The 25,350-nt window shown below is 40.0% G+C and overlaps 1 protein-coding gene across 1 annotated transcript; it reads left to right on the top strand.

The window, feature by feature from the left end:
• The first annotated feature begins 14,526 nt into the window (after positions 1 to 14,526).
• FZD1 (frizzled class receptor 1) lies at positions 14,527 to 18,180 on the top strand. The gene has a single exon (XM_070729145.1). It carries the CDS (start codon positions 14,861 to 14,863, stop codon positions 16,655 to 16,657), a length of 1,797 nt encoding a protein of 598 aa, XP_070585246.1. The 5' UTR covers positions 14,527 to 14,860; the 3' UTR covers positions 16,658 to 18,180.
• The last annotated feature ends 7,170 nt before the right edge of the window (positions 18,181 to 25,350 follow it).

The raw sequence follows: 25,350 nt of genomic DNA, 5'->3' as shown, positions 1-25,350 counted from the left end.
GTTTCATCTTACGAACTTTTCACCTTACGAACCTCCTCCTGGAACCAATTAAGTTCGTATCATAAGGTACCACTGTATGTTGAAAATGTTAAGACTGACTGTTCTAACAAGACAAAGCAAACAAAATGGAAAACCTACCAGGAGATCCAGATCGAGTCCAATCCATTTCCATTTCCACTTGCTTGGCTCTTCTAAAAGAATAAAAATTCCAGCCTAATGTCTGTATGCTTCCTTGATTGCGGACAATTCCTTTAGCAAAGGCATTGGTTCTGGGAGCTTTATCTTTAGCACAGGAGTCAAAAGCATGGTATGGATTGAATATTTATTTATTATTAGAGTTGAAAGGGACCTTGCTGGTCATCTAGTCCAACACCCTGCTCAAGTAGGAAACCCTTCACCACCCCAGTCAGATGGCAGTTCAGTCGCTTTTTGAATATGTCGAGTGTTGGGGCATTCGCAACCTCCGCTGGCAGGTCATTCCACTGGTTGGTCGCCCTCATCATCAGAAAATTCTTCCTTATTGCCAGATTGAATCTCTCCTTGGTCAATTTCCATCTGTTGCTCCTGGTCTGGCCTGCTAGTACCCTGGAAAATAGTGTGACTCCTTCCTGTCTGTGGCAACCCCTCAAGTACCTGTATACTACTACCATGTCCCCCCCTTGCCCTCCTTTTCACTAGACTATCCATGCCCAGTTCCAGTAACCTCTCTTCATATGTTTTAGTTTCCAGTCCCCTTATCATTTTGGTTGTTCTCTTCTGTACCTTTTCCAGAGGTCCTAGGCCCCTTTTGTAGTGAGGTGACCAAAATTGAATGAAGTACTCCAGGTGTGATCTGACACAGGTGCCACAGGTGGGACGCAGAGCCATATCTGCTGGCATACGAGTCGTTGCCCTAGTTCAGCACCACTGTGCATGTGTGTGCCTGCCAGCTGATTTTTGTCTTGCATAGAGGCTCTGGGAGGGCATTTTTGTCTTCCAGAAAGGCTCTGGGGGGATGGAGTAGGGCGTTTTTACACTCTCCCGGCTCCAGGGAAGCTTGGGGAGGGCGAAACATGAGCCCACTGGGCCCAACAGAAGTTGGGAAACAGGCCATTTCTGGCCTCCAGAGGACTTCCGGTGGGGGGCAAGGGAAGCTGTTTTTGCCCTCCTCAGACATTGAATTATGGGTATGGGCACTTGGACATGCATGATAGTGCATGCACATGCTCTTTCGGCACCCGAGGAAAAAAAGGTTTGCCATCAACGGACTAGGGCATTATATAGTGGTATTAGTACTTCCCTAGTGTTGGAGTGTATCCCTTTGTTGATATGGCTCTCCAAAACCATAGTGTGGCTCTTATTATCACTAAATGTTGTATTTTCTGCATAAGAAGAACATGATTACCAGTAAATACATGGCCACAGATTAATAACAACAATGATATGTAAATCTACAGTATTTAAATATAAATTAAATGAAACTAAATTGGCAGTTTTCATGAATGTCTTTCTGAGTATGCCATCAAAGTTTGAACATAGTTTTCAGGTCAAAACATCATGTTGGTCCTTCCTGTAACTAAACTAAGCTATGTTGCCAGCAGGTGTAGGACCATATAGGAAAAGATCACAGCACCTTTAAGATTAGTATCCCAGATAAACAACTATGCTCAATGCTAGTAAAGTACATGTATCTGATTTTCCAGAGAAAGTGTATTATCAATTAATAACTGAATCTCACACTTTGGGTAGCATAATGGGAGCAACAGTTAGTCCCTCATTTTAAACTTATTTCAGTGGTCCATCATAATAGTCTCTGTGTGAAATTGTCAGTCATGAACAACCAGACCAGCACATGAAAAGCTCAAATAGACGCTGATTATAATTGCTTAAAGCTATTTCACAACAAACGTCCCAGATTGGCAGTTTGCACCTAGACTTGGCATTCAAGAAGGGTCAGATTGTGCCCTCTTAATGACTCCAAACTAATTTTCTACTTGACTCCACTCTCACCCATCTCGGTTCTGCTAGTCTCTTTCCAACAGAAATTAAACTGAAATTGGACTCTCCCATTGATCTTTGAGATATACTTTATTGTACTTGCAAATGCCAAATTTAGGCAATGGGCAGAAATCCAGAGCTTATCAGTAACATGGTAGCTCTTGTTTGTTGTTTGTTTGTTTATTTAGATTTGTATGCTGCCCCTCTCCACAGACTCGGGGCGGCTTACAACAAAGTGAAACAATTTACAACAAATCTAAATTACAGTTTAAAAATATTTTAAAAACCCCATTTTCTAAACAAACATACATACAGACATACCATTCATAAATTGTATATGCCCGGGAGAGATGACTCAGTTCCCCCATGCCTGATGACAAAGGTGGGTCTTAAGGAGTTTACGAAAGGCAAGGAGAGTAGGGGCAGTTCTAATCTCCGGGGGGAGTTGGTTCCAGAGGGTCGGGGCCGCCACAGAGAAGGCTCTTCCCCTGGGACATTGTTTAGTTGACGGGACCCGGAGAAGGCCCACTCTGTGGGACCTAATCGGTCGCTGGGATTCGTGCGGCAGCAGGCGGTCTCGGAGCAGTCTTCATATGAAACAGGTTTTTATCTCTATGTAATAAAGTAGTTCTCCTAATTTTGACTCCAACTATTGTACCCACATGAATGTGCTACTGTTATAAATATTTTGAATGTGCTACTGTTATAAATATTTTGTGGAATTCAGTATAACCTGAGAAGCAAGGTATATGTATTGACTTCAGATTAAAACCCTTTCTGTGAAAGAAGCCCCAGAGGCTCACAGAATCTGTTGTACTTGTTTCGCCAGTTATTTGTTCTGCAGGGCCAAAAGATAATTGCTCCAATTCGCTCGAATTGCTCCAATTCGCTCCCCTGCTCTGCTTCATTGTCAGTCTATTATATTATGGTTGACAATTTGTTTTTGACAAATAAGGAGGCTTTTTTTACAACACGTGAATATTTTGTTGTTGTTATTGCAGTGGTATTTTTAAAGCTTAGAAATGTAAAAGTCTATTTTAAAAAAAACCACCTTGTTCTCACATTCCAAATGACTTGTGACCCTGTATCATTCTGGGGGGGGAAACTTGATCATAATTCAGAATGTTGAAACATATTCTCCTTTTTCTTGCCCAGGTAATTTTCAATGTTGGGCTCTTCTTTCCATCCATTCATAATAAACAGCAATTCCATTTGCATCCTATTATTTCTCTTATCAAGAAAGTCTTAGATGTCTGTGTTTTCTATTATTCAAAAAGGAAAAGTGATAACTTCAGAACAACTTCATAAGGAAGAACAGAGGGCAGATGTGGCCTACGTATGTCTCTTGCTGCCTGTTATCCCTGTATGTACTGTATGTGAGTGTGTGCATCTGATTTTGTGTTGTTTTATATCAATCTCTCTTCATTATTGGTTATTACCTTTAAAGCCCTAAATGGCTCAGGGCCAGATTATTTACCGGACCGCCTCCTCCCTCATATCTTGCTGTGGCTAGTAATGGCCCACAGAGTCGGCCTTCTCCAAGTTCCATCCGCCAAACAATGCCAGTTGGCTGACCTCGGGGGAGGGCCTTCTCTGTGCTGGCTCCGATTCTTTGGAATCAACTTCCCCCAGAGATCCGCACTATTCATACCCTACCAATCTTCAGGAAAGTCGTTAAGACCTAGCTTTTCCAGCAGGCCTGGAATTAGGATTGATTGTAAGTACTGTATGTATGGCTTTTAATGATATTATTGTTTTTTATTGCACTGTTGATTTTATTACTATTACATTTTTACTGCTTTTTTTATTGCTGTTTTATTTATGATTGCTGTTTGCCACTCTGAGTCAGTTGCATATAAGTGAAATAGATATATCCTAGTCTCACTTAATTTTCAAATTCAGCAAAAACATTTGACATATACAGTGGAACCCCGACATAAGAGCTGCTCTACTTAAGAGCAACTCGAGATAAGAGCTGGGAGGGGAGAGATATTTTTGTTCTACTTACAAGCCCAAATTCGAGATACAAGCGCCAAGGAGCTGTCTCCTGAAGCCAAACGCTAACTTCCGCGTTCGGCTTCAGGAGACAGCTGCGAAGCGGCGCGCGTGTTTTAAAAGGTTGCAGCCGGCCTGGGGGGCTCGGGGGGGGGGTGCTTGCAGCTTTCTTTCTTGCTCTTTTTCTTTCTCTCTTTTACCTTCCCTTCCTCTATTTCTTCTTTTCTTTCTCCTTCCCACCTTCTTCCCTCCCTCCCTCCCTTCACTCATTCCTCTCTTACTCTCCCCTTTCATAAGTTTCCTTGCTTCCTTCCTCTGTTCCTGTCCCTTCCCCCCCTTTCTTTCTTTCTTTCTTTCTTTCTTTCTTTCTTTCTTTCTTTCTTGCTCTTTTTCTTTCTCTCTTTTACCTTCCCTTCCTCTATTTCTTCTTTTCTTTCTCCTTCCCACCTTCTTCCCTCCCTCCCTTCACTCATTCCTCTCTTACTCTCCCCTTTCATAAGTTTCCTTGCTTCCTTCCTCTGTTCCTGTCCCTTCCCTCTTTCCTTCCTTCCTTCCCACCCTCCGTCCATTCATTCACCCATTCCTCTCTTGATCGCTTAAAGCCGGTCCCTGGTGCAAAAAGGGTTGGGGACCTCTATCCTACAGGATTGGGTGGCAGAGAAGTTGAACATATGTAAATTTAAAAGTTTAAGAAAGTTTACAAGTTAAGTGAAAGAAACTTCATTATTCATTTATATGTACATGTACATTTCTTCATTAAAAACATGTCTTTCTGCATAATTTAGACTAACTTTGTGAGTTTTTTGAGGGCTGGAACCAATTAAAATTATTTACATTAATTCCTATGGGGAAAAGTCGTTCGAGATAAGAGCTGCTGACGAGTGGGACCTTGTCGAAACGTCGCCAGAAATCTCTGAAACTTTCACGGGAGGAAACCCAAATATGCCAAGACCTTCATACCTGTGTGTGTGTGTGTGTGTGTGTGTGTATATATATGTATGTATGTATGTATGTATGTATGTATGTATGTATGTATGTATGTATATGTTTAAGTTCCTTCTAATTTTCTACTTAGTTGGTTGTTTTTGGAAAGCTAAGTTGGTCCTACTTAGCACTTGAAGGGAGCAAAACAATGAATGTCAGAACTGTTGGGTAGATTGGGAAGTAAACCATCATCATCATGAAATAAATCATCATCATCACCACTATTGATTAAAAAACAAGAACTTTTGCTTTTTGTAATGCTGGTTAAAAAACTTGCATAGATGCACTCATAGATGCACTAAAAGAGCCAAAGAACATAGCATGTTCTAAGAATGCTAATTCATAAGACCTGAATGTGACCTCAACTTTGCTTTGTTCTCTATCTGAGAATCATTTGACAACTAAAGTTAGTTCTGACTTCTTCTGAAGAAATGAGAAAGAAAAGAAAAGAAAAAGAATATTGTTTACCTCCTGTCAGCTTTGGGCTCATCCATCATAGCTTCAATGTCTAACATTGTCTTCATGCTCTCTTGAGGGAATGCAGGACTCACTAGAAAACAATTCCCTCTTTACCATCTTCAAACAAAAGTTCTTAAAGAAGTAAACAGTGGTAATTAAAATATGTTGCACTGAATTAAAAACAGATATATAGATATATATACTACTTTCCTAACAGAAAGCAAGAAATGAGAAGTTTAAGCAATAAAAATGGGATTTTTTTTTTTGAAAATAAAATAAAATTACCACAGTACATGCCTTATTTATAAATATACTATCAGAAATCACACTGAGAGCTAGCAGGTATTCTTTTGGTGACAACAAATACCTGGAGAACAAGGTCATCTATCCACTCTCACTGCTCAGTAATTTTCCACATCATTTCTACTGAATTGAAACCAAAAAGTCATAAAGATTTCACTTAATTTCTTCTTCCTATCTTGCATAATTTAGTCCTACCATTTTTGAGATTGAATCTCAATTCAGGAATTGACTTTATGCTAAAGAGGAAACTTTTCTCCATCAGGTATTACCTAATATTTTAATCCTAATTCATAAGACCTGAATAATAATAATAATAATAATAATGATAATAATAATAATAATAATAATAAAATAATAAAATTATTACCTCGATACCTTGAAAAAAATTCATGGAGAGTTTTTTGTTATTTATTTATTTAATTCTACTTTTATGCTGCCCAATTCCTATGGGACTCAGGGCTACTTACAGCAATATAAAAACACAATACTGTACAACAATAAAAATAAATCAAATATTAAATACTAAAACCATAAAAAAAAACCATTATAAAAACCCACAAGCAAAACAGTCAATCAAAACAACATGCATACCAACCAAACACAATTCGGCCATGACAGATGTAAGTATTCATGGTCCTCAGGCCTGCCAGCAAAGCCAGGTCTTCACAGCCTTTCGAAAGGCCAGTAAGGTGGGAACCATATATGGACATTGGGAGGGAGTTGATTCCATAGAGATAGGGAAGCCACAGAGAAGGCCCTCCCCCCAGCTTAATTGCTATTAAGAAGCATTCACAATAAAATATGAAAAAAGAATAAGCCACCTTGTTTTTTAAAGAAAAATTGCAACTGCTTTTTGCAACCTTATTTCACTAAATTTATTGAGTAGGTATTAACCATTTTTTTCCTGTGAAATACATGTGGGTTATATTTCTCAAAGATCTCGAGTTTTCTCATTAGTTGGAATGTACCCAACTAATTATTGGAAAGTGATATTCATACTTCTTTTTCAATTATAACTTCAATTTCTAGTTCAAATTGTAAATTATTTGGCAATATTCTACACCCATTTTTCAGCTATTAAAATATGACTATTGTAATTTATTGTTTTAAATATCTAAGATACACACTCATCGCTGTATGGTATTTCTACTTTTAGCAAGCTACACAAATTAAGAGATGCCAGAACTGCTTTTGTGGTGATCTAACTCTGCTATTCCTGAACAAAGTCAAATTGCTATAAAATAAGTGTGTATGTGAACAAACTCTTGGCTCTTTATTACAGATATCAAGGACAAATAAAAGGGGAAAACATTTAAATACCATACCATGCCAATACAAAAATGCACCATTTAAATATCTCAGCAAATGTTCAATAATTTGACAATAATCTTCTGCCAACTTTATGTGCTACTGAATTAAATTTAATAACATTTAGAGACATTGTAATCTCTAATAAATAATTAATATATCTGTCCTTATTAAAAAGGAACCAGGTTGCTCCTCTAGAATAATTGGACTAAAATTGTCCTTTTTTTCCTACTGTATTACTTGGGTAGTAGCATGTGTGAAATTCGTATTATCTCTCTTCCAACACAGCTCTTTGAAGACATCAACAAACCAGAATGAACATTCTGGAATTTCTTTTGGCATGATTTACAATAGATTGCTGATTTCAGAGAATTAACCTAATGTCCAAAATATACTGGGTACGGGACTTAGTTCTATTTGCTAGTGCATAGCATGTATTTTGTATTTAATTGCCCTCCAGGCTTCTCTCCTACGTCAAACATCCTGCTGGTCTTTTTGGATTCTTTCTGGGAAGAGTTCCTAAACATTTCCATTTATGCCACACACAATGACTTAGTTTTAATGCAGCTGAGCACCATTCTGAAGATCAACAGTTGACCTTTGACTAAGGCTGTGGTTGAGGAGTTATATAATTTGAGTTTCACTGCTGCTTGTAGCAGATATTTAAAATATGAGACTTCATTATAATAAGGGGCAACTTTGCAAAGTTTGCAAAACTTTAGTCTTGGTATACAGTGTTCCCTCGATTTTCGCGGGTTCGAACTTTGCGAATAGCCTATACCACGGTTTTTCAAAAAATATTAATTAAAAAAATACTTAGTGGGTTTTTTCCTATACCACGGTTTTTCCCACCCAATGACGTCATATGTCATTGCCAAACTAATAATTTTTGCAAATAAATAACAACAAAAAATAATAATTGTTAATAAATAATTATGTTTATAAATATCAGGATCACTAAGTGTCTTATTCAATGGTGAGTACCAGTAATAATGGTGAGTAAATGGTTGTTAAGGGAATGGGAAATGGTAATTTAGGGGTTTAAAGTGTTAAGGGAAGGCTTGTGATACTGTTCATAGCCAAAAATGGTATATTTACTTCCACATCTCTACTTCGCGGAAATTCGACTTTCGCGGGCGGTCTCGGAACGCATCCCCCGCGGAAATCGAGGGAACACTGTAATTTATTTCTCAGGCCCCTTTCAAGAGAGAGTGAAAGAGTATGCAAAGAATGCCATAATCATCAAATACAGGCCCATAGTGCGAGAAGTTGGTGTTTCTGAATTCTCTGAAATTTATTTTTTTTTTCAAAAAAAAATGCAAATGGGATTTAAGAAGTTTTTGGCTCATTCTTTTAAATTATTTAATCATTTCAAATGGAATAAAGAGTTCATTCGAATCCCCCAAAACCAATCAGCAAGAGTTCAACGGGTAAATTCAGCTAAATGAGACTATTCCATGGCATTCCAATTCATAACTGAAGACCCTCCTATGTCGCCAGACATGGGGTACTTGAGCTATCCCCAGGCTAATGTGATTTATTTATATATGGGATGATTGAATTGTATGGTTTTTAATTGTATGGTTTCTAATGGTTTTTAATTATATGGGTTTTTAGATGTTGTTTTTAAATATTGGATTTGTCACATTGCTTATCGCTGTTATGAGCTTCTCTTAATCTTCGGAGAGGGGCAGCATACAACTCTAATTAATAATAATAATAATAATAATAATAATCATCATCATCATCATCATCATCATCATCATCAATAATCTCAGGGACCGCCTTCTGCTGCACGAATCCCAGCGACCAGTGGATCTTCTCCGAGTCCCGTCAACTAAACAATGCCGCTTGGCGGGACCCAGGGGAAGAGCCTTCTCTGTGGTAGCCCCAGCCCTCTGGAACCAACTCCCCCCAGAGATTAGAATTGCCCCCACCCTCCTTGCCTTTCATAAACTACTTAAAACCCACCTCTGCCGCCAGGCATGGGGGAATTGAGATACTCTTTCCCCCTAGGTCTTTACAATTTTATGCATGGTATGTCTGTATGTATGTTTGGTTTTTATAATAATGGGTTTTTAATTGTTTTTAGTATTGGATTATTATTGTATGCTGTCTTATTATTGCTGTTAGCCGCCCCGAGTCTCCGGAGAGGAGCGGCATACAAATCCAATAAATAGATAGATAGATAGATAGATAGATAGATAGATAGATAGATAGATAGATAACAACAACAACAACCACAACCACCATCACAACAACATAGAGTTTGTCTGGAAGACAAAATTTCAGTTAACATTTCTATTTCATCTCCCTCCAAAGACTTCTCTGTCATTCGTATTGAACTTTCCTCATGCAGAATAATCCTATGGAAAAAGAATGAACACAGAACTTTTTGAGAGGATCTGACTCAAGGTCTCCTTCAGAGGGGGGTTCTTACTAGAGTGGTCTGGGGCACAGCTCCCCTAGTGGCCTGCCGATTGTGCAATTTAGGTGTGAAGGCTCTGGTATTATTTTTGCTGATCTGTGGGTGCCGCCATTCCCCACCCCTATTTTGGGGAAAGATTTGGCTCTCTGAGCATGCGCAGAAGCCAAATTATGGAGGGGACACATACGTGCATGTTGCTACGCTCGCACATGTGTAACATCACGGTGCATGTTGATAACGAAACTGCTCCTGGTCTCCTTGGTTCATTTTTCTAATCTCCCCCAAGCTGGTTTCCATGAGAGCAAGGCTAACTACTAACTAGACCAGTGATGGCAAACATATGGCACGGGTGCCACAGGTGGCACGCAGAGCCATTGCGCTAGCTCAGCTCCAATATGCAAGTGTGTGCTGGCCAGCTAATTTTTGACTTGCACAGAGAATCTCGGAGGGCGTTTTTGGTTTCCTCCGGGGTGGGTGGGGGAGAGCTTTTTTACCATCCCCTAGCTCCAGGAAAGCCTTTAGAGCCTGGGGAATGTGAAACAGAAGCCTACTGAGTCCATCAGAAGTTGATGGACCCAGTAGGCATTGAATTATGGGTGTGGGCATTCACGCATGAGTGATAGCGTGCATGCGTGCTCTTTCAGCACCCAAGGGGGAAAATGTTTGCCATCACTGAACTAGACATTTTGGATCCTATTATTTCTGCAGCCAAACAACACTCCTTGAATCTAGCAATAACCTGTTACCTGTTATATGTGTTAACCACAGACTATTTAAAATATCTTTAATTTAGTATTTATTTAAAATATATTTATTTAAAATATCATTTGTCTCTGAATTCATATCTATAATACATTTTTATGGAAGGAAAGGGGAAGTTCTACAGTAAGATGACAACCACAACAGTGTGGTTGAAGCTCTAGTGTGTTTATTTTTTTTTAATGTGCAAGGCCCTTTTGATCTTTGTAAAGCCACAACCTGGATACCTCTCCCTGCAGTACTGTGTTTCCACCTTGAGCCATAGGCTGTTCTGTGTGGTCCAGATCACTCCAGCGTAGTTTTGTAATTGATCATAAGAGAGTTTTGAATTATGAGTGGGCTACAAATGACAGGCTTTGACATGTTGAATATGACCCTTGCTTATGGATCACAAAAGGCTACCTAGTTTGTTATCAATCACTTAATTTGAGAAGCCAATTCTTTTGTGTAAACTTATTTGGAAACAACATTCTGAATCAAATAAAGAAAATGAGAAACACCAATCTATTGGGCTTCCTAAAGACCCAAACTCTATGTACAAAATATAAAAAAAGGAGTGTCTTTTACTGGGTGCCAGTAACATCTTCTCTCATTCATTTACTAAGTTATATACAGTGGTACTTCTACTTACAAACTTAATTTGTTCCATGGTCAGGTTCTTAAGTAGAAAAGTTTGTAAGAAGAAGCAATTTTTCCCATAGGAATCATTGTAAAAGCAAATAATGTGTGCAATTGGGGAAACCATAGGGGGGGTGGAGGCTCTGTTTCCTCCCAGAAGATTTCTAGAGAGCCCCCATGGAGGCTTTCCCCCGCCTTTTCCAGCCCTGTTTCCTCCCAGGAGATTCCTAGAGAGGCCTCACAGAGGCTTTCCCTTGCCTTTTCCGGTCCTGTTTCCTCCCAGGTGATTCCTAGACAGGGCCCACAGAGGCTTCTCTCCGCCTTTTTTGGTCCTGTTTTCTCCAAGAAGATTCCTAGAGAGGCCCCACGGAAGCTTCTCCCTGCCTTTTCCGGTTGCAGTTTCAGAGGTTCGGGTTTGTAAGTGGAAAATGGTTCTTGAGAAGAGGGAAAAAAATCTTGAACACCCGGTTCTTATCTAGAAAAGTTTGTAAGTAGAGGCGTTCTTAGGTAGAGATACCACTGTATTTTCTACACAGAGGGTTGGACTAGAAGACCTCCAAGATCCCTTGCAAATCTGCTATTCTGTTCTATTCTGTTCTATTCTATTCTATTCTTGTCAAGGGAGTGCTAGAGAAAATTAGTTAGGTGCTCAAAATTAGGTAAGCCAATTAAAAAAAAAAGGATTGAGAAATTTATCAGATCATGGGCAATTTCTCCAAAAGAAAAAGACAACCTCAACCAATGCTTGTTTTCCTATGTGCAGTAGTGTGACTTCAGTCTTGTTCTATTGCCACCTCCCTGGGTGGGCTTCTGGGGATCCAATTATCAGTCCCTTGCTTGTTTTTCCCCAAATATCACAACAGGGAATTTGGGCTTTTGGAGAAAATCATGCCTAGAGATAAAGCAAAAGAAGAAGCCCCTGATTATTGCCTAACAGTATCTCTTTGAGAAACACCACAGAAATTTGAGCCAATTTCATGTCACCTGAAATTTTCTCTCTGATGGGATTTCTGCCCAATGAACTGAATTCTGTCTGTATGCCAGCTCAATGAACAAAAGTGATCGAAGGCAGCAGTTGACTCTGGCTGATCATTTTGATAAATGATAAATGCCATTCTAGCATCATGGTATAAGTCCATGATGACTTCTGCCTTTCTTACTGCACACCCATCATGTTTCTCTGCAAGTCTATCTCAGCATTCAGACTTTTCAAACCATGGAACATCAAATGAATCATGGCTCCATCTCTGTTATAGGAAAGTTAACAAAAGAAAAGGGAATGGCAGAGTCCATTTCACTGGAGGCTAGATGATAATTTGTCAGGAATACTACTGGGCATGGAAATAGCTATATATCAGGGGTGTTAAACTCAAGGCCCAGGGGTTGGATCCAGCCCGATCTGAACTGCGGGGTCACCCTGGAAAGAGCAAAGAACCAGCATGCAATGCCCCTGCCAGGGAAAATAATCTCCTGAGTAGAGGTGAGTTCCTCCCAGTTTGTACCCAGTTCGGTCGAATCAGTAGCAACCTGCTGGTCACATCACGATGATGTCATGGTACCAGATTGGTTGGTGCTGGTCTGTGGAGGCTGACATCTTTAAAAAAAAATGGAATAAGTTTTTTTTGGGGGGGGGGGGGTTGTCGCTATCTTGTTTTTGGCTTTTAATTTTTTTTTGCTACAGTGCATGTGTGCATGCGCTTCGCACACCCACACACTCACAAAGTGCAGTCACGCAGCGCAGATGGAAGCAAATCAGCAGCGAGATAAGTTAGAACCCATCCCTGTCCCTGAGCTGTTTTTGGCTGCGACAGCGTCTTGCAGCCCTCTGCCAGACAAAATGGAGATTCAGAGGGTGCCTGACACAAGTGATATCAAGCTGGCCACACCCACCGTGACCACACTCACCCTCAGCCCCAAGGTCAAACACAACCGTGATGTGGCCCTCAATGAAATTGAGTTTGACACCTCCTTTTCTAGATGATCACCAAATCCGCTCCTCTTTTACATCAAAAAATATTGAAATTAAATGTATTTTAATAACAGAGTTTGTTTCTACTGTATTTTATGAAGATATTTTGAAATGAAAGACATTTTTGAAGTTGCTTGCATAACACCTTCAAGTTGTTTAAGGAAACTTTAAAAAAGATAATTGGTTTCTTATAACCACTTATGAAGCATCTTTAGCATTGTATTGGATTCTGGAAAACTCCCAAAATTCCGGGCTGGCATGGCCTAATCACTCATTCATCCTTTGTCATTGGGAAGAATGGACTAGCTGGTGTTCAGTCTCAACAGCCCTGGAAGCTCCCAGGTTGGAGAAATCTGCCCTTGATTATAAAATATCTGAATTAAGGGTATGCTTGAAACAGAGGCTGCCTTTGTACAAAATATTACCCGTGGTTAATTTCCCCATATTTACTTATTCAAATTTGTGAAATCACATGACACATTGAACTAAACATAGAGGATGGATTTGCTAACAAGTTAAGTTTGTGGTTTGGTGTACAGTATTATAAGAATGCAATCATAAATCAAGACATTTGGTATATGTTTTAATAGTAATCAATCTATTCAGCTTTGTATTTTGCTATCTTAACTCCCCCATTCTAGCGGTGAGTGACATATTAATTTAATAAATTATTAAATTTGAAAGCATTTCTGATGCTAGGGTCAGACCCAACAGCTGAGTCTCTACATAAATGCTTAGATATTGTTTACTTAATAATGGCTTATTTAATGTGAGTTTCTGAATTTTAATGGGAAACTATGCAAGCATGCTGGATTTTAAACACACTTGATTAAACTATGCTTTAAACTTTATAAATAAACTTCTTCTATTATTATTATTATTATTATTATTATTATTATTATTATTATTATTATTATTATTACTACTACTACTACTACTAACTTTATTCCTGTAGTTTGGGGAGAGCTTGGTCTTTAGTTTTCTGAGTTATCTACTGAAGCAAATCTTTCAGCCCTTATTAATGGGATTTCTTATCCATTTTCTGTAGGGAGAGGTATAGAAATTGTCATTTAAATTTAAATTCTTGGAAAGAAGCCATGCAATAAAGTTTCTTAGTTGTTGTTTTTTTTAAAAGGTATTTGTTTCATTTTTATTTCCTTGAGGAAAGACAAGGAGGAAGCTGCTCCAGTCAGTTTCGGAACATTTCAAATAAAAACATTTAGGGTTTTCATTTCAATCAATATACTTTTCCGATTGCAAACTTTTTACCCATAACGTTACCTATCATTGTCATACCTATAATCTTATTCTGCCGCTTTTCCTTTCCTTTAAAAATGTACTTATCCGTGTAAATTTTCTAGGGGGAAAAAAGTAAAGTTTGCTTCCACGCACCCCTTCTATTTATCTGCTGCTTGCAACGCATGGGCTAACTTTCCAAGATTTTCCACCCTCTTTCTTCTTTCTAAGGCAAACCCCGCCAGCCCTGATTTATTTTCATAACCGCCCGTTCCTGCTTTTCGTGTCTTGCAGAAGTTGGACGGGGTCACGAAGGGAAGTGAAGGGAAAAGGAAAAAAAATAAATTAATTTCTAGCAACCACCTCCACTTCTTCTGCGTTGGGAAGCGCGAAGAAATATTGGGCGACGGTCCCTAACGCAGGCAAACTTAGGCGTCGGTTTCAAGGCTCCTCCCTTTTGGTGAAAAGCAGACTGCGGGGTGCCTGGAAACCGGTTCGAGGGAGAGAGGGCTTGAGGGGTTGCCACAAATGGTCAGGCTGCAGCGGTGGCGGAAGAAGAGGCGGCGGCGGCCGCAGCAAGCAGCAGCAAGCGGCAAAGAGCAGCTGGATCTTCTGCGCTCTGCCCGGGGGAAGAGAGAAGGTTGGCGGCGCAGTTGAAGAGTGCGCGGCGGTGGCAACAGCTGCTGAGCTGGCTCCGTCCTGCCTTTCCTTCATGAGTCTCAAGTTTGTGCTGGCAGGAGATCTAAAGCTCAGCAGCATCAGCCCGGCGGGCCGGGAAACGCCGTCGATCGAGGCAGCGAAGGCGAGAGAAGAGCCACCGAAGTATGGCCGAGAAGTGGAGTCGGCAAGTTTGCAGCGGAGGCGAAGCAGCGTCGCCTTCAGCAGGGGGTAGCCAGGTCCTGGGGCGCTCTCCGTGGCTCCTCCTGCTGCTGGCGGTGCTGCTCGTGTGGACGGAGGCTCCAATGCTGTCCGTTCGGGGCCAGGCGCCACCCCAGCCGCAGTACAACGGCGAGCGTGGCATCTCCGTGCCGGACCACGGTTATTGCCAGCCCATTACCATCCCGCTGTGCACGGATATCGCCTACAACCAGACCATCATGCCCAACTTGCTGGGTCACACGAACCAGGAGGACGCGGGTCTGGAGGTGCACCAGTTCTACCCGCTGGTCAAAGTGCAGTGCTCGGCGGAGCTCAAGTTCTTCCTCTGCTCTATGTACGCGCCCGTCTGCACCGTTTTGGAACAGGCGTTGCCTCCTTGCCGCTCCCTTTGCGAGCGGGCGCGCCAGGGCTGCGAAGCGCTCATGAACAAGTTCGGCTTCCAGTGGCCTGACACGCTGCGCTGCGAAAAATTCCCCGTGCACGGCGCCGGAGAGCTCTGCGTGGGCCAGAACACCTCCGAGCGCGGTACGCCCACTCCCTCTCTGGGACCCGAGTTTTGGACCAGCAATCCTCAACTCAGGCCCGCCGGCGGCGGCGGGGGCGGCGGGAGCCACCTGGCGGACCGGGCGGGCAGGTTCAGCTGCCCCCGGGTGCTCAAGGTACCCTCCTACCTGAATTACCGCTTCCTGGGTGAGAAAGATTGTGGAGCACCCTGTGACCCTGGACGCCCCCACGGGCTCATGTATTTTGGGCAGGAGGAGCTGCGCTTCTCACGGACCTGGATTGGAATCTGGTCTGTGTTGTGCTGCGCCTCCACCCTCTTCACAGTTCTCACCTACCTAGTGGATATGAAGCGTTTCAGTTACCCCGAGAGACCCATCATCTTCCTCTCGGGGTGCTACACTGCTGTGGCTGTGGCCTACATCGCAGGGTTCCTGCTGGAAGAGAAAGTGGTGTGTAACGAGCGCTTTTCTGATGACGGTTCCCGAACTGTAGCCCAAGGCACCAAGCGAGAAGGGTGCACCATCCTGTTTATGATGCTATATTTCTTTGGTATGGCCAGCTCTATCTGGTGGGTCATCCTGTCTCTTACCTGGTTCCTGGCTGCAGGCATGAAGTGGGGCCACGAAGCCATTGAGGCTAACTCGCAATACTTCCACTTAGCTGCTTGGGCTGTGCCAGCCATCAAAACCATCACTATCCTGGCCTTGGGACAGGTTGATGGCGATGTGCTGAGCGGCGTCTGTTTTGTGGGCATCAACAATGTAGATGCTTTGCGTGGCTTCGTGCTGGCACCCTTGTTTGTGTACTTATTCATTGGCACGTCTTTTCTCCTGGCTGGATTTGTGTCTCTTTTCAGAATTAGAACTATTATGAAGCACGATGGCACCAAGACAGAAAAACTGGAGAAGCTAATGGTGAGGATTGGGATCTTCAGTGTTCTGTATACCGTGCCTGCCACTATAGTGATTGCCTGTTATTTTTATGAACAAGCATTTAGGGAACAGTGGGAAAGGAGTTGGTTTGCACAAAGCTGCAAGAGCTATGCCATTCCTTGCCCCAGTAACTACCATCACCCCCCAATGAGCCCAGACTTCACGGTCTTCATGATCAAATATCTCATGACCCTAATTGTGGGAATCACTTCAGGCTTCTGGATTTGGTCTGGAAAAACACTCAATTCCTGGAGAAAATTCTATACCAGACTTACCAACAGTAAACAAGGAGAAACTACAGTGTGAATTTCAACATCAGCTTATTGTTCACACATCAACTTTATTGTTTCTCCGCAGCCTGACCAGAGATCGAGAGAGAGAAATGTGCACACCCTGAAATCATCTAGGTCAGAAATTTTTCTCCCCAGTCCACAGAAAACCGATCCTAAGAACATTAATAGAGGCACATATTATTCCCCTTGTTTTCACCTGGATTAAATTTGCCCTGAAAGTTAGAAATGTGATTTTGAGATTGTTGTAAATAGTCTCTGTAAGATTTTGTAAGTATGTTTGTATTTAAGTTGCAAAACTTTTTCGTACATATTTAAAACATTTTTTAAACTCCTTTTTCAGACTTTTCTGTTTTAAAACAAACATTTTATGTTCAGTGTAGCATTGAAAAATTAGAAGTTAAGAAACCTTTTTCTTGTAATTCCAAGATTAGTATTTAATTGACCCTAATGTTAGAGCAATTTACAATCAGGAACCGTTGGTTTCAGGAAATCTGCCTAGTAGCTTGTTGGTGGCACAGTTAATGGGATTTGTGTTGCACACCAGCTGCAGACAAAGGGTGGACCAATCTTTCCTCAGTGTAACCTGAAGAGGAAAGAAAACAAGCTGTTCTACCTGTTGTAGGAACATTGTGGGAGGAGCTTGCAGAAGAGAACTGTCTCACCTAACTATATGTTTTGTCCTTGTGGAAGAAAATACCCAGCCAGCAAAAGGGTGCTTTCTAAGCTATGTTTAAAGTTGTTTCCTATGAAAGTGCAAAACAGAATAGCTGGGAGTCCAGTACAGTATTCTTACCATCTCTCATATATATTTGATAGCTTTTAAGAAACTGTAACTTTTCTCCTAACTTTGTAATATATTGAGCTTACAATTTGCTTTGTATCTTCTGTAGAAATAAGTCTTTTGGCTGTTATTATTAACACTGCAGCGAGCAAGGAGGTTGCTGTCTTCTTTTTGATTATTGTTGTAATTCGATACTCCATTTATTAGCATTGTTCTGAACAATGTTTCCTTGGTAGATTTTTTTTTTACCTCCCTTAATGAATTTGCTAAGAAAAGAACTGCTTTAAAGGCTTTTGCAAATTGGTTCAGTATGATCAATAAAGGTTTTGGGGGAATAAACAGCAAAAACTCTCAGCAAGTTGGATTATTTACATTTTTGGAATATGTTTGATATTGACATTTTTATTTCTGAGATCTTTATAAATGTTGGGTTTCATTCCTTTGTGTTAATACCTGACCAGAAAGAATGATGATTTATGCTACAAGGAAGGGCGGGGGATGTTTGAAACCCAAAAGAATCAACAGACTGATGTTTCATTTATATGTAAATCTGCAAAAACTGTCTATGATTGGTTGATAGTCTCTCTATAAACTGCTACAGCTCATACTTCTGTAATAGGTTTATACAAAATGTGTCAGTTTTCGGTGGCAAACTCATTTTCATATTTAATCATTTCTGTGACACAACAGACTTGCTATTCTAAAGATGTATCATTTCAAACTTTTTTATTTACATTCCTGCCAAAAATATAATCTGTGACTAATCATATCCTAAAATGAATAACTGTGTCAATTTGGTACACATTTATTTCTGTTCACTATGTCAAAATCATTTATATTTATAGAACAATAGAAGTTTATATATAAATATATAAGAATACCTATTTTAATTTTTTAAATAAATTGTTTTGTACAGAATTATTTCGTTTTTTTTCAACATTATTTACAGACATTTCATTAGCACAAATTGCACCTATTTAATACTAGAATTTAAGGTTGATTTTTTAAAAAATGCCTACATTATATAGTATTTTGTCTTAATACTGTTGGTTAATGTAGATGTCCTAGATTGCGGTAAGTAGCATATAGAAAATTAAAGCAGAATAACTGATAGTATCACTGCAGTAAAAAGTAAAAAGCTTATTGTAGGTTATTTCTTTTAAAAGACTGATTGAAAGGAACTGTTTCTCCTATGCTGCTTCTGTAAAATGAATGTAGAAAATAATCCAGCTGTTTCATAACCCTAGTTGAGTGTTGTATAAAACTATAACCACATATGCATTAACATGGCACAAAAACTTTAATAGACATAAAAAAGAGACATACCTAACTAGATTAATTTTCTTTTACCATACCCTGTATTCATGATTCTAAAATGGCAAAATATATTTGATTGTACCTCTGTAAATTTTAGTACCAAAATATATTTAAAAATAAAGTGACCTTAAATTTATTGGATATGTTCAGGTGAATTTTACAGTTTTAACTAAATAGCATGGATTTGACGTGTTTTATTCAAAGCTAAATGTATGCCTATAGACAGAGAAGAAGAGCACTTAAGATGATTTTTACTCCTAGAAAATATGATTTCAGAATAATGATATGTAAGAACTTTAAATCTTATTATCACTTAACACTTTTTATTACAGTTATTTTTTACTGTTATTTACATACACATATTTCAAGGGCCTTATTTAGTATGAAGATATAGTGTGTTTTTGCAGGCATTAAACGGTAAGCTCATCTTGAAGAAGACTATTTTTTTCTAATAATCTGTTTCACAACTGATTTAAAAATATAAGAGAGGTGACAGATATTTAGAGAAAATGCTATTGTGTCTGTGAGGTGAATTATCCCTTTTTCTTCCTCATCTTAAAAACAAGCCATGGAAATTATTTAAATGTGAAGAATGAGAACTTTTATTCTTCAACAATTTGATAGTTAATTTTTATCAGATGTTTAGAGTAATGAGGAAACCATTAATTTCTCAGCCCACCACAGTAGTACTGTTAAAGATAGAAACCATTTTTAGCTTTAGCTTTTATATTTTTAGCCAGTTTTAACTAGTGATTAAGGTACTAGAAAGCAAAAGAATGTGAGTTCAAGTCCTACCTTAGCCATGAAAGCCAACTGGATGGCAGGGCCAGTCACTGTCTCTCAGCTCAACCAACTTCACAGAGTTGTTGTAGGAAAATAAGAAGAGGGGGGGGGGGTGTTGGATATATTTGCCCCCTTGAGTTATTTGTAAAAATAATAAAGGGATAAAAATACCGTAAATGAGTAATAATTTTTCACAATTTTCAGTGAGATTGCATTTACTAAGAAGAGGAACATTATATATCTTACTAGTCTTCCTGGGAAATCAAACATAAGGTTCATTTGTAACATTGCTTGTGGCTGCAGTTTCATACCTTGGGTAAATTTAATTGAATTCAGTGGAATTATTCTTGAGTGGATGCATAACAGAATTGTATCACAATGCAATAATTTTCTAGCAAAGAATATATAAACCTCACACCACTGCCTATTGCAAATCCCATTCATTTCAGTCAGGGGAACCAAGCCTTCTTCTATGTGATGTAGCCTTTGTTTCTATGAAAAAAGAAAACTGCCAGAACTCTTTGCTACCATTCTAGCAATCAACCTGGATTTTGCACATTTCCATACTTCAGTGGAATTAAAATAGTGATCTTCATTCTTTAAAAAAGATATTTACTTGCAAATAAAGGGATAGTGGGTGAAAAGTGATTTGAAATTTGCAAAAAAGAAATTGTATGAATACTGTAAAAATACTGACCTCCCCTCAAAAGATGAGGGAAAAGGAAATAATTCATATACCAATGTTCTTAAGTGGAAGTGGTTCTAAATTGCAAAATTTAGGGGTGCTTCTTCTATTTTTAGAGTAGCTTCTTTTTGTGAATTTTTTATGCAGAGGGGCTTTATAAAAGGACATGATGAAAGTCAGTGCTTCCAGACAAGCTTTTTAATGTAATTGCTTTGTCTTGCCTGCAGAATTGTATACCTCCATTCCTCTGTACTATTCACAATTCTCAGATTCCTCCTGCTCATGTTTTCCAATCCTGTACAAAAAATATTCATGAGAAAGCAAAGGGGGAAAAAAACAATGGGTTTTAAATCCATCCAATTTCTAAGGCCACCCACTACCCCAACAGCTAAGACACCTTGGAAGCAATCTGGTAACTATACGCTTTCCTCATAATCTTGATTAACCAATTGTGTGGTTTGCTTGTAACCCCGATTTCACGGCCTCTTTTGGAGTGCCTGCAGTTTATTAACAGAGTTACATATTTTTTTATAATTCAATCAGTGGAGGAAAGCATCATTCCATTCAGTTTACCAGACATTCCAGTTTGCTGGCTAAACACAGCAATGGTTGGTTTCACTTGTTCCATGTTTCTAAAGTTGGCAGCTTCCAAGAGGGAAGACCTTTAAAGCCCTTCATGGCACTGGACCAGAATATCTCCGAGATCGCCTCCTGCCGCACGAATCCCAGCGACCGATTAGGTCCCACAGAGTGGGCCTTCTCCGGGTCCCATCAACTAAACAATGTCGGTTGGCGGGCCCCAGGGGAAGAGCCTTCTCTGTAGCGGCACCGACTCTCTGGAACCAACTCCCCCCAGAGATTATAACTGCCCCTGCTCTCCCTGCCTTCCGTGAACTCCTTAAAACCCACCTCTGCCATCAGGCATGAGGGAATTGAAACACCTCCCCCGGGCATGTTTAATTTATGCATGGTATGTTTGTGTGTGCGTCTGTTAGTATATGGGGTTCTTTTAAATCTTGTATAAATTTTAAAGTTATCTGGATTATTTATGATTTGTTCTATCTTGTTGTGAGCCGCCCCAAGTCTTCAGAGAGGGGCGGCATACAAATCTAAATAATAAACAAATAAATAAATAAAAATAAGACTTCAACTCCCAGAATTCTCAGCAATGGCTGTTCCATCTGGAGAATTGTAAACTTGGGATGCCATTTCAGGAGGTTGGAAACACTGATATAATTGCTCAACCAGCCATTGTTATATCAGTTTAAATTGTCATATTCACACTAAAGTAATCCTATTTAGTTAAAGATAGTTTTAAATGTGGGGTATCAATAGTTGTGTAATGCTATCTTGTATCGGGCTAATGCGATAGCATCTCTTGGGGAATTTTCTGTAAATAGTGCTATGCATTGTAAAAATGGTCAGCAATAAAGGTGACATCAATGTTATCACATTGATTACTGCTGTTTGAACGTTCAAAGGGACCTTTCATGTTAGAACCAAGGCCCATGAATGTAAAATCTCATTGTTCTAGGCAAATATTCTTCGGAAATCATCCAACGAGACATAAAGCAAGGGTCTTTCTATGTAACAATTAGGTCATATGGCTTTATGACAACTAGGATTTTATAATATGCCTCCTAGGTCCATAAACATTATGGGAAATAATTACGCAATTGCAGCTCTTGGCACCCTTCCTAGAGTTCTGATTAAACACTTTGGTGGCATACCACCAATTATGTCATTGTGCAGGATGGAAAATGAAGTCATTCGTGGTGTCTGATGCAGGATCCGTGCAGGATTGATGCCACCCAATATCTGTTGGAATGCCAGAAACCTGCTTCATTACCCTTGCAACATTAATGGGATGGAATGTGCCTGCCTAGTAGCCACTGATAACTAATCATACCTATCTTGTTGTTTTTTGCTTTTAGGCAAATGTCCACAATTAATTTTTCAGCAGTAAAACCCTTAATTATATATATATATATATATATATATATATATATATATATATATATATATATATATATATATATATAATTTTCAAATTCAGCAAAAAAACCATGTGATATATATATGTGTGTGTGTGTGTGTGTCACATGTTTTTTTTTTTTTGCTAAATTTGAAAATTAAGGGAGACTAGGATAGATCTATTTCAGCCTTATTTTGGCCTCATCAGCTAGCCACTGGGACTTGAACCTGCAACCTTTGCCTTGTAAGGCAGAGAATTATCCTCTAGGCTACAGTATCCAATCCCTTCAGCTCTGCACCAGGGAAGGGTTACATATTTTTGTGTCGAATCACATATCTATCTATCTATCTATCTATCTATCTATCTATCTATCTATCTATCTATCTATCTATCTATCTATCCTTCTATCAGGTCTTAACTTAGTCTCAGTTTTACTGAATATACATTTCTACGATATTATGAGAGGGAAAAAAAACTCTTGAGTTTCTCTATTGCAAACTTAATAGTGTGTGTTTCTCTCTCTCTGTGTGTGTGTGTGTGTGTGTGTGCATGAATGTGTGAGTGTATGTTTGTGTATGTAAATATAATATACTCAAATGGATTAAAGTACGCAGAGTCTTTCTTGAGTTAAGTGTAACTCCAGGAAGCTCTGCTTATGTCCTTGCTGATAAACATACAAAATAGGGGTTTTTTTAAATGAAAACTTGATTTTAAAAAAAATTTAGGCCGGTAAACACATTTCATTCCTGGTGAAAGAATATTGATAAAACAACTCCAAGTGAATTACTACAATGAGTAATTGTAGTAAGAGCTTCGGTGGTGCAGTGGTTAGAATGCAGTACTGTAAGCTACAGTACTGCTGATCACCGGCTGCCAGCAGTTTGGCAGATCAAATCTCAGTAGGCTCAAGGTACACTCAGCCTTCCATCCTTCCAAGGTTGGTAAAATGAGGACCCAGATTGTTGGGGGCAATATGCTTACTCTCTGTAAAGCGCTTAGAGAGGGCTATAAAGCTCTGTAAAGTGGTATGTAAGCAAAAAAATTACTACCACACTGCGCTTGGTTTATGCAGGATGCCCTGCATTTTCTTTCAACATCTTTCAGTGCAAATTGGTTACTCTGGAGTGGGGCTCCATTTTCACTACCCCACTACGTTTCCCATCGTCCAGGCAGTAGCCCACCCCTGTATATAAGTCTAAATGCTATTGCTAATGAGCTTGACATGGGCATACTTGAAGATAATCTGGAACCTCCAAATATGGTGGTGTGGGCAGTTCTAGACATTCCATGGTTTGTCCAAAGGGCACCACTGTTTTCTGAACTATACTGGCTTCCAGTTGCTTTTGTAATTAAAGGTTATGTCTATCATCTTTAAAACTTGACATGGCATAGACTTTTATTATTTTTCAGGACTGTCCACCCATTCCACTTTGTCACATAGGGCGGACATGTTCCAAGACCCTTTCCCTATATTTTGTCATCTAATAAGGTCTCAGAAGTGTCCATTTTCTGCAGCTGACCCTGCCTTTGCAGTAGCCTCCCACCAAAGATTTGAATGGTCACTAGGCTTTTAATCTTTCAGAAGGCCATGAAAGCCTGGCTCTTCCCCCCAAACATTGAGACAGGATTGAACTGGAGTCAGGAGATTAAAGTTAATCTGGTGCCTGATGGGAAAAGCTGTTCAGTTTTAACTCATTTTATTGGTTGTTGTGAACCACTTAGGATCATTATGTGAGATAGGCAGCTATATATTTAATATATTTAAATAAACAAATTGCATAGAGAATGTTTCTTTTACCAATCCTTATAGAATTCTTTATTGGCCAAGTGTGATTAGATAATCACAGTGTGATTATCTCCGGTGGATAAACTCTCTATGTCAAAGGTACATGCCAAAGGTATTTTTTCAGGAAGTAACTGAACTTTCTTGTTTTTTCTTTTGAAGACACTTTGCTTCTCATTCAAGAAGCTTCTTCAGCTCTGACAGGATAGTGGGCAATGGAAGGATTTATATTCCTTGCAGGCAGCTGGTAATCTGCATCCTTTTAGAGAGTTGTTGAAGCACTTGGAGTTTTATCTGTGTCCTCAGAGTTCCCTGAGGACTCTGGTTCTTGTAGTCTGCAATTTTTCTTCTAGAAAGTCATTCCTACTCCCACACCATTAAAAGGGTGTATAGCCTTTGAAATTGTACACTGGTACCCCTACTTAAGAACATAATTCATTCCATCACCATGTTCTTAAGTAGAAAAGTTTGTTAATAGAAGCAATTTTTCTCATAGGAATCAATGAAAAACCGTGCAAACCCATTAGGAAAAAAAAAAAAAACCTCCAAATTTGGGTGGGAGGAGGAGGAGGAAGAAGAGGAGGAGGACAGTCGCTGTTGAAGGTAGAAGGTGAGGGGAAAGAAAAAAATCCAAAACTTTAAGGCTTAAAAAAAAAAAGAGGGACTCTAAGGCGGCGAGGAGGAGCACGCGCCTTCCATGCACCCGGCGCAAGGCTGCCTCTCATACACTGCACCAGAGAGAGAAACCCAGGCGGGCAAGAGGGGGGAACCTCCTGCTCCTTTGACCGAAAGGTGGCGGCTGCTGCTGCTGCTACCTGCTTCCTCTTCCTTCCCATGCTGAAGGACTCTCCTCTCGCTCGCTCGCTTTGTAGTGGGTGCCTTTCCTTCACTGTGGTGACTCCTCAGTTTGGCTGAAGCTGAGTTGATCCGGCTGGGGCGAAGTGCTCCCTTTTGCCTTTCCACACCCAGACGCTCCAGGGGGCAACCTTGCGCCGGGTGTATTGGGGGCACGAGAGGGAATCACCACAGCTAAGTGGTTTATTCCCTCTCCAAGCACCCAGGGAAAGGAAAACACTCCGTTCGCTCTGGGCTGCCCAGAGTGAAGGGAGCATTTCTTTTCTCTGGGTACTGGCAAGGCTTATTGCCTCTCCAAGCGCCCAGAGAAAGGAAAATGCTTTGTTCGCTCTGGACTGCCAAATCCTCCTTAAGTGCCACTGAAAGGCTCCTCTGGCAGCCCAGAAAAGCCTGATATGGTCGGTATTAAAGGAGGAATGGCAGGAAACTGGCCGGGCCTTTGTGCCACTCTCAAATTTCCTGGGAACTTTTTCCGGGCTCGGGTTCTTAAGTTGAAACTGGTTCCTAAGAAGAGGCAAAAAAAATCT

Source organism: Erythrolamprus reginae, chromosome Z, assembly GCF_031021105.1.
Source record: "Erythrolamprus reginae isolate rEryReg1 chromosome Z, rEryReg1.hap1, whole genome shotgun sequence".
NCBI lineage: Eukaryota > Metazoa > Chordata > Lepidosauria > Squamata > Dipsadidae > Erythrolamprus > Erythrolamprus reginae.
Note: the sequence above shows the minus strand (reverse complement) of the source record. Positions and strands in the feature narration are given on the sequence as shown.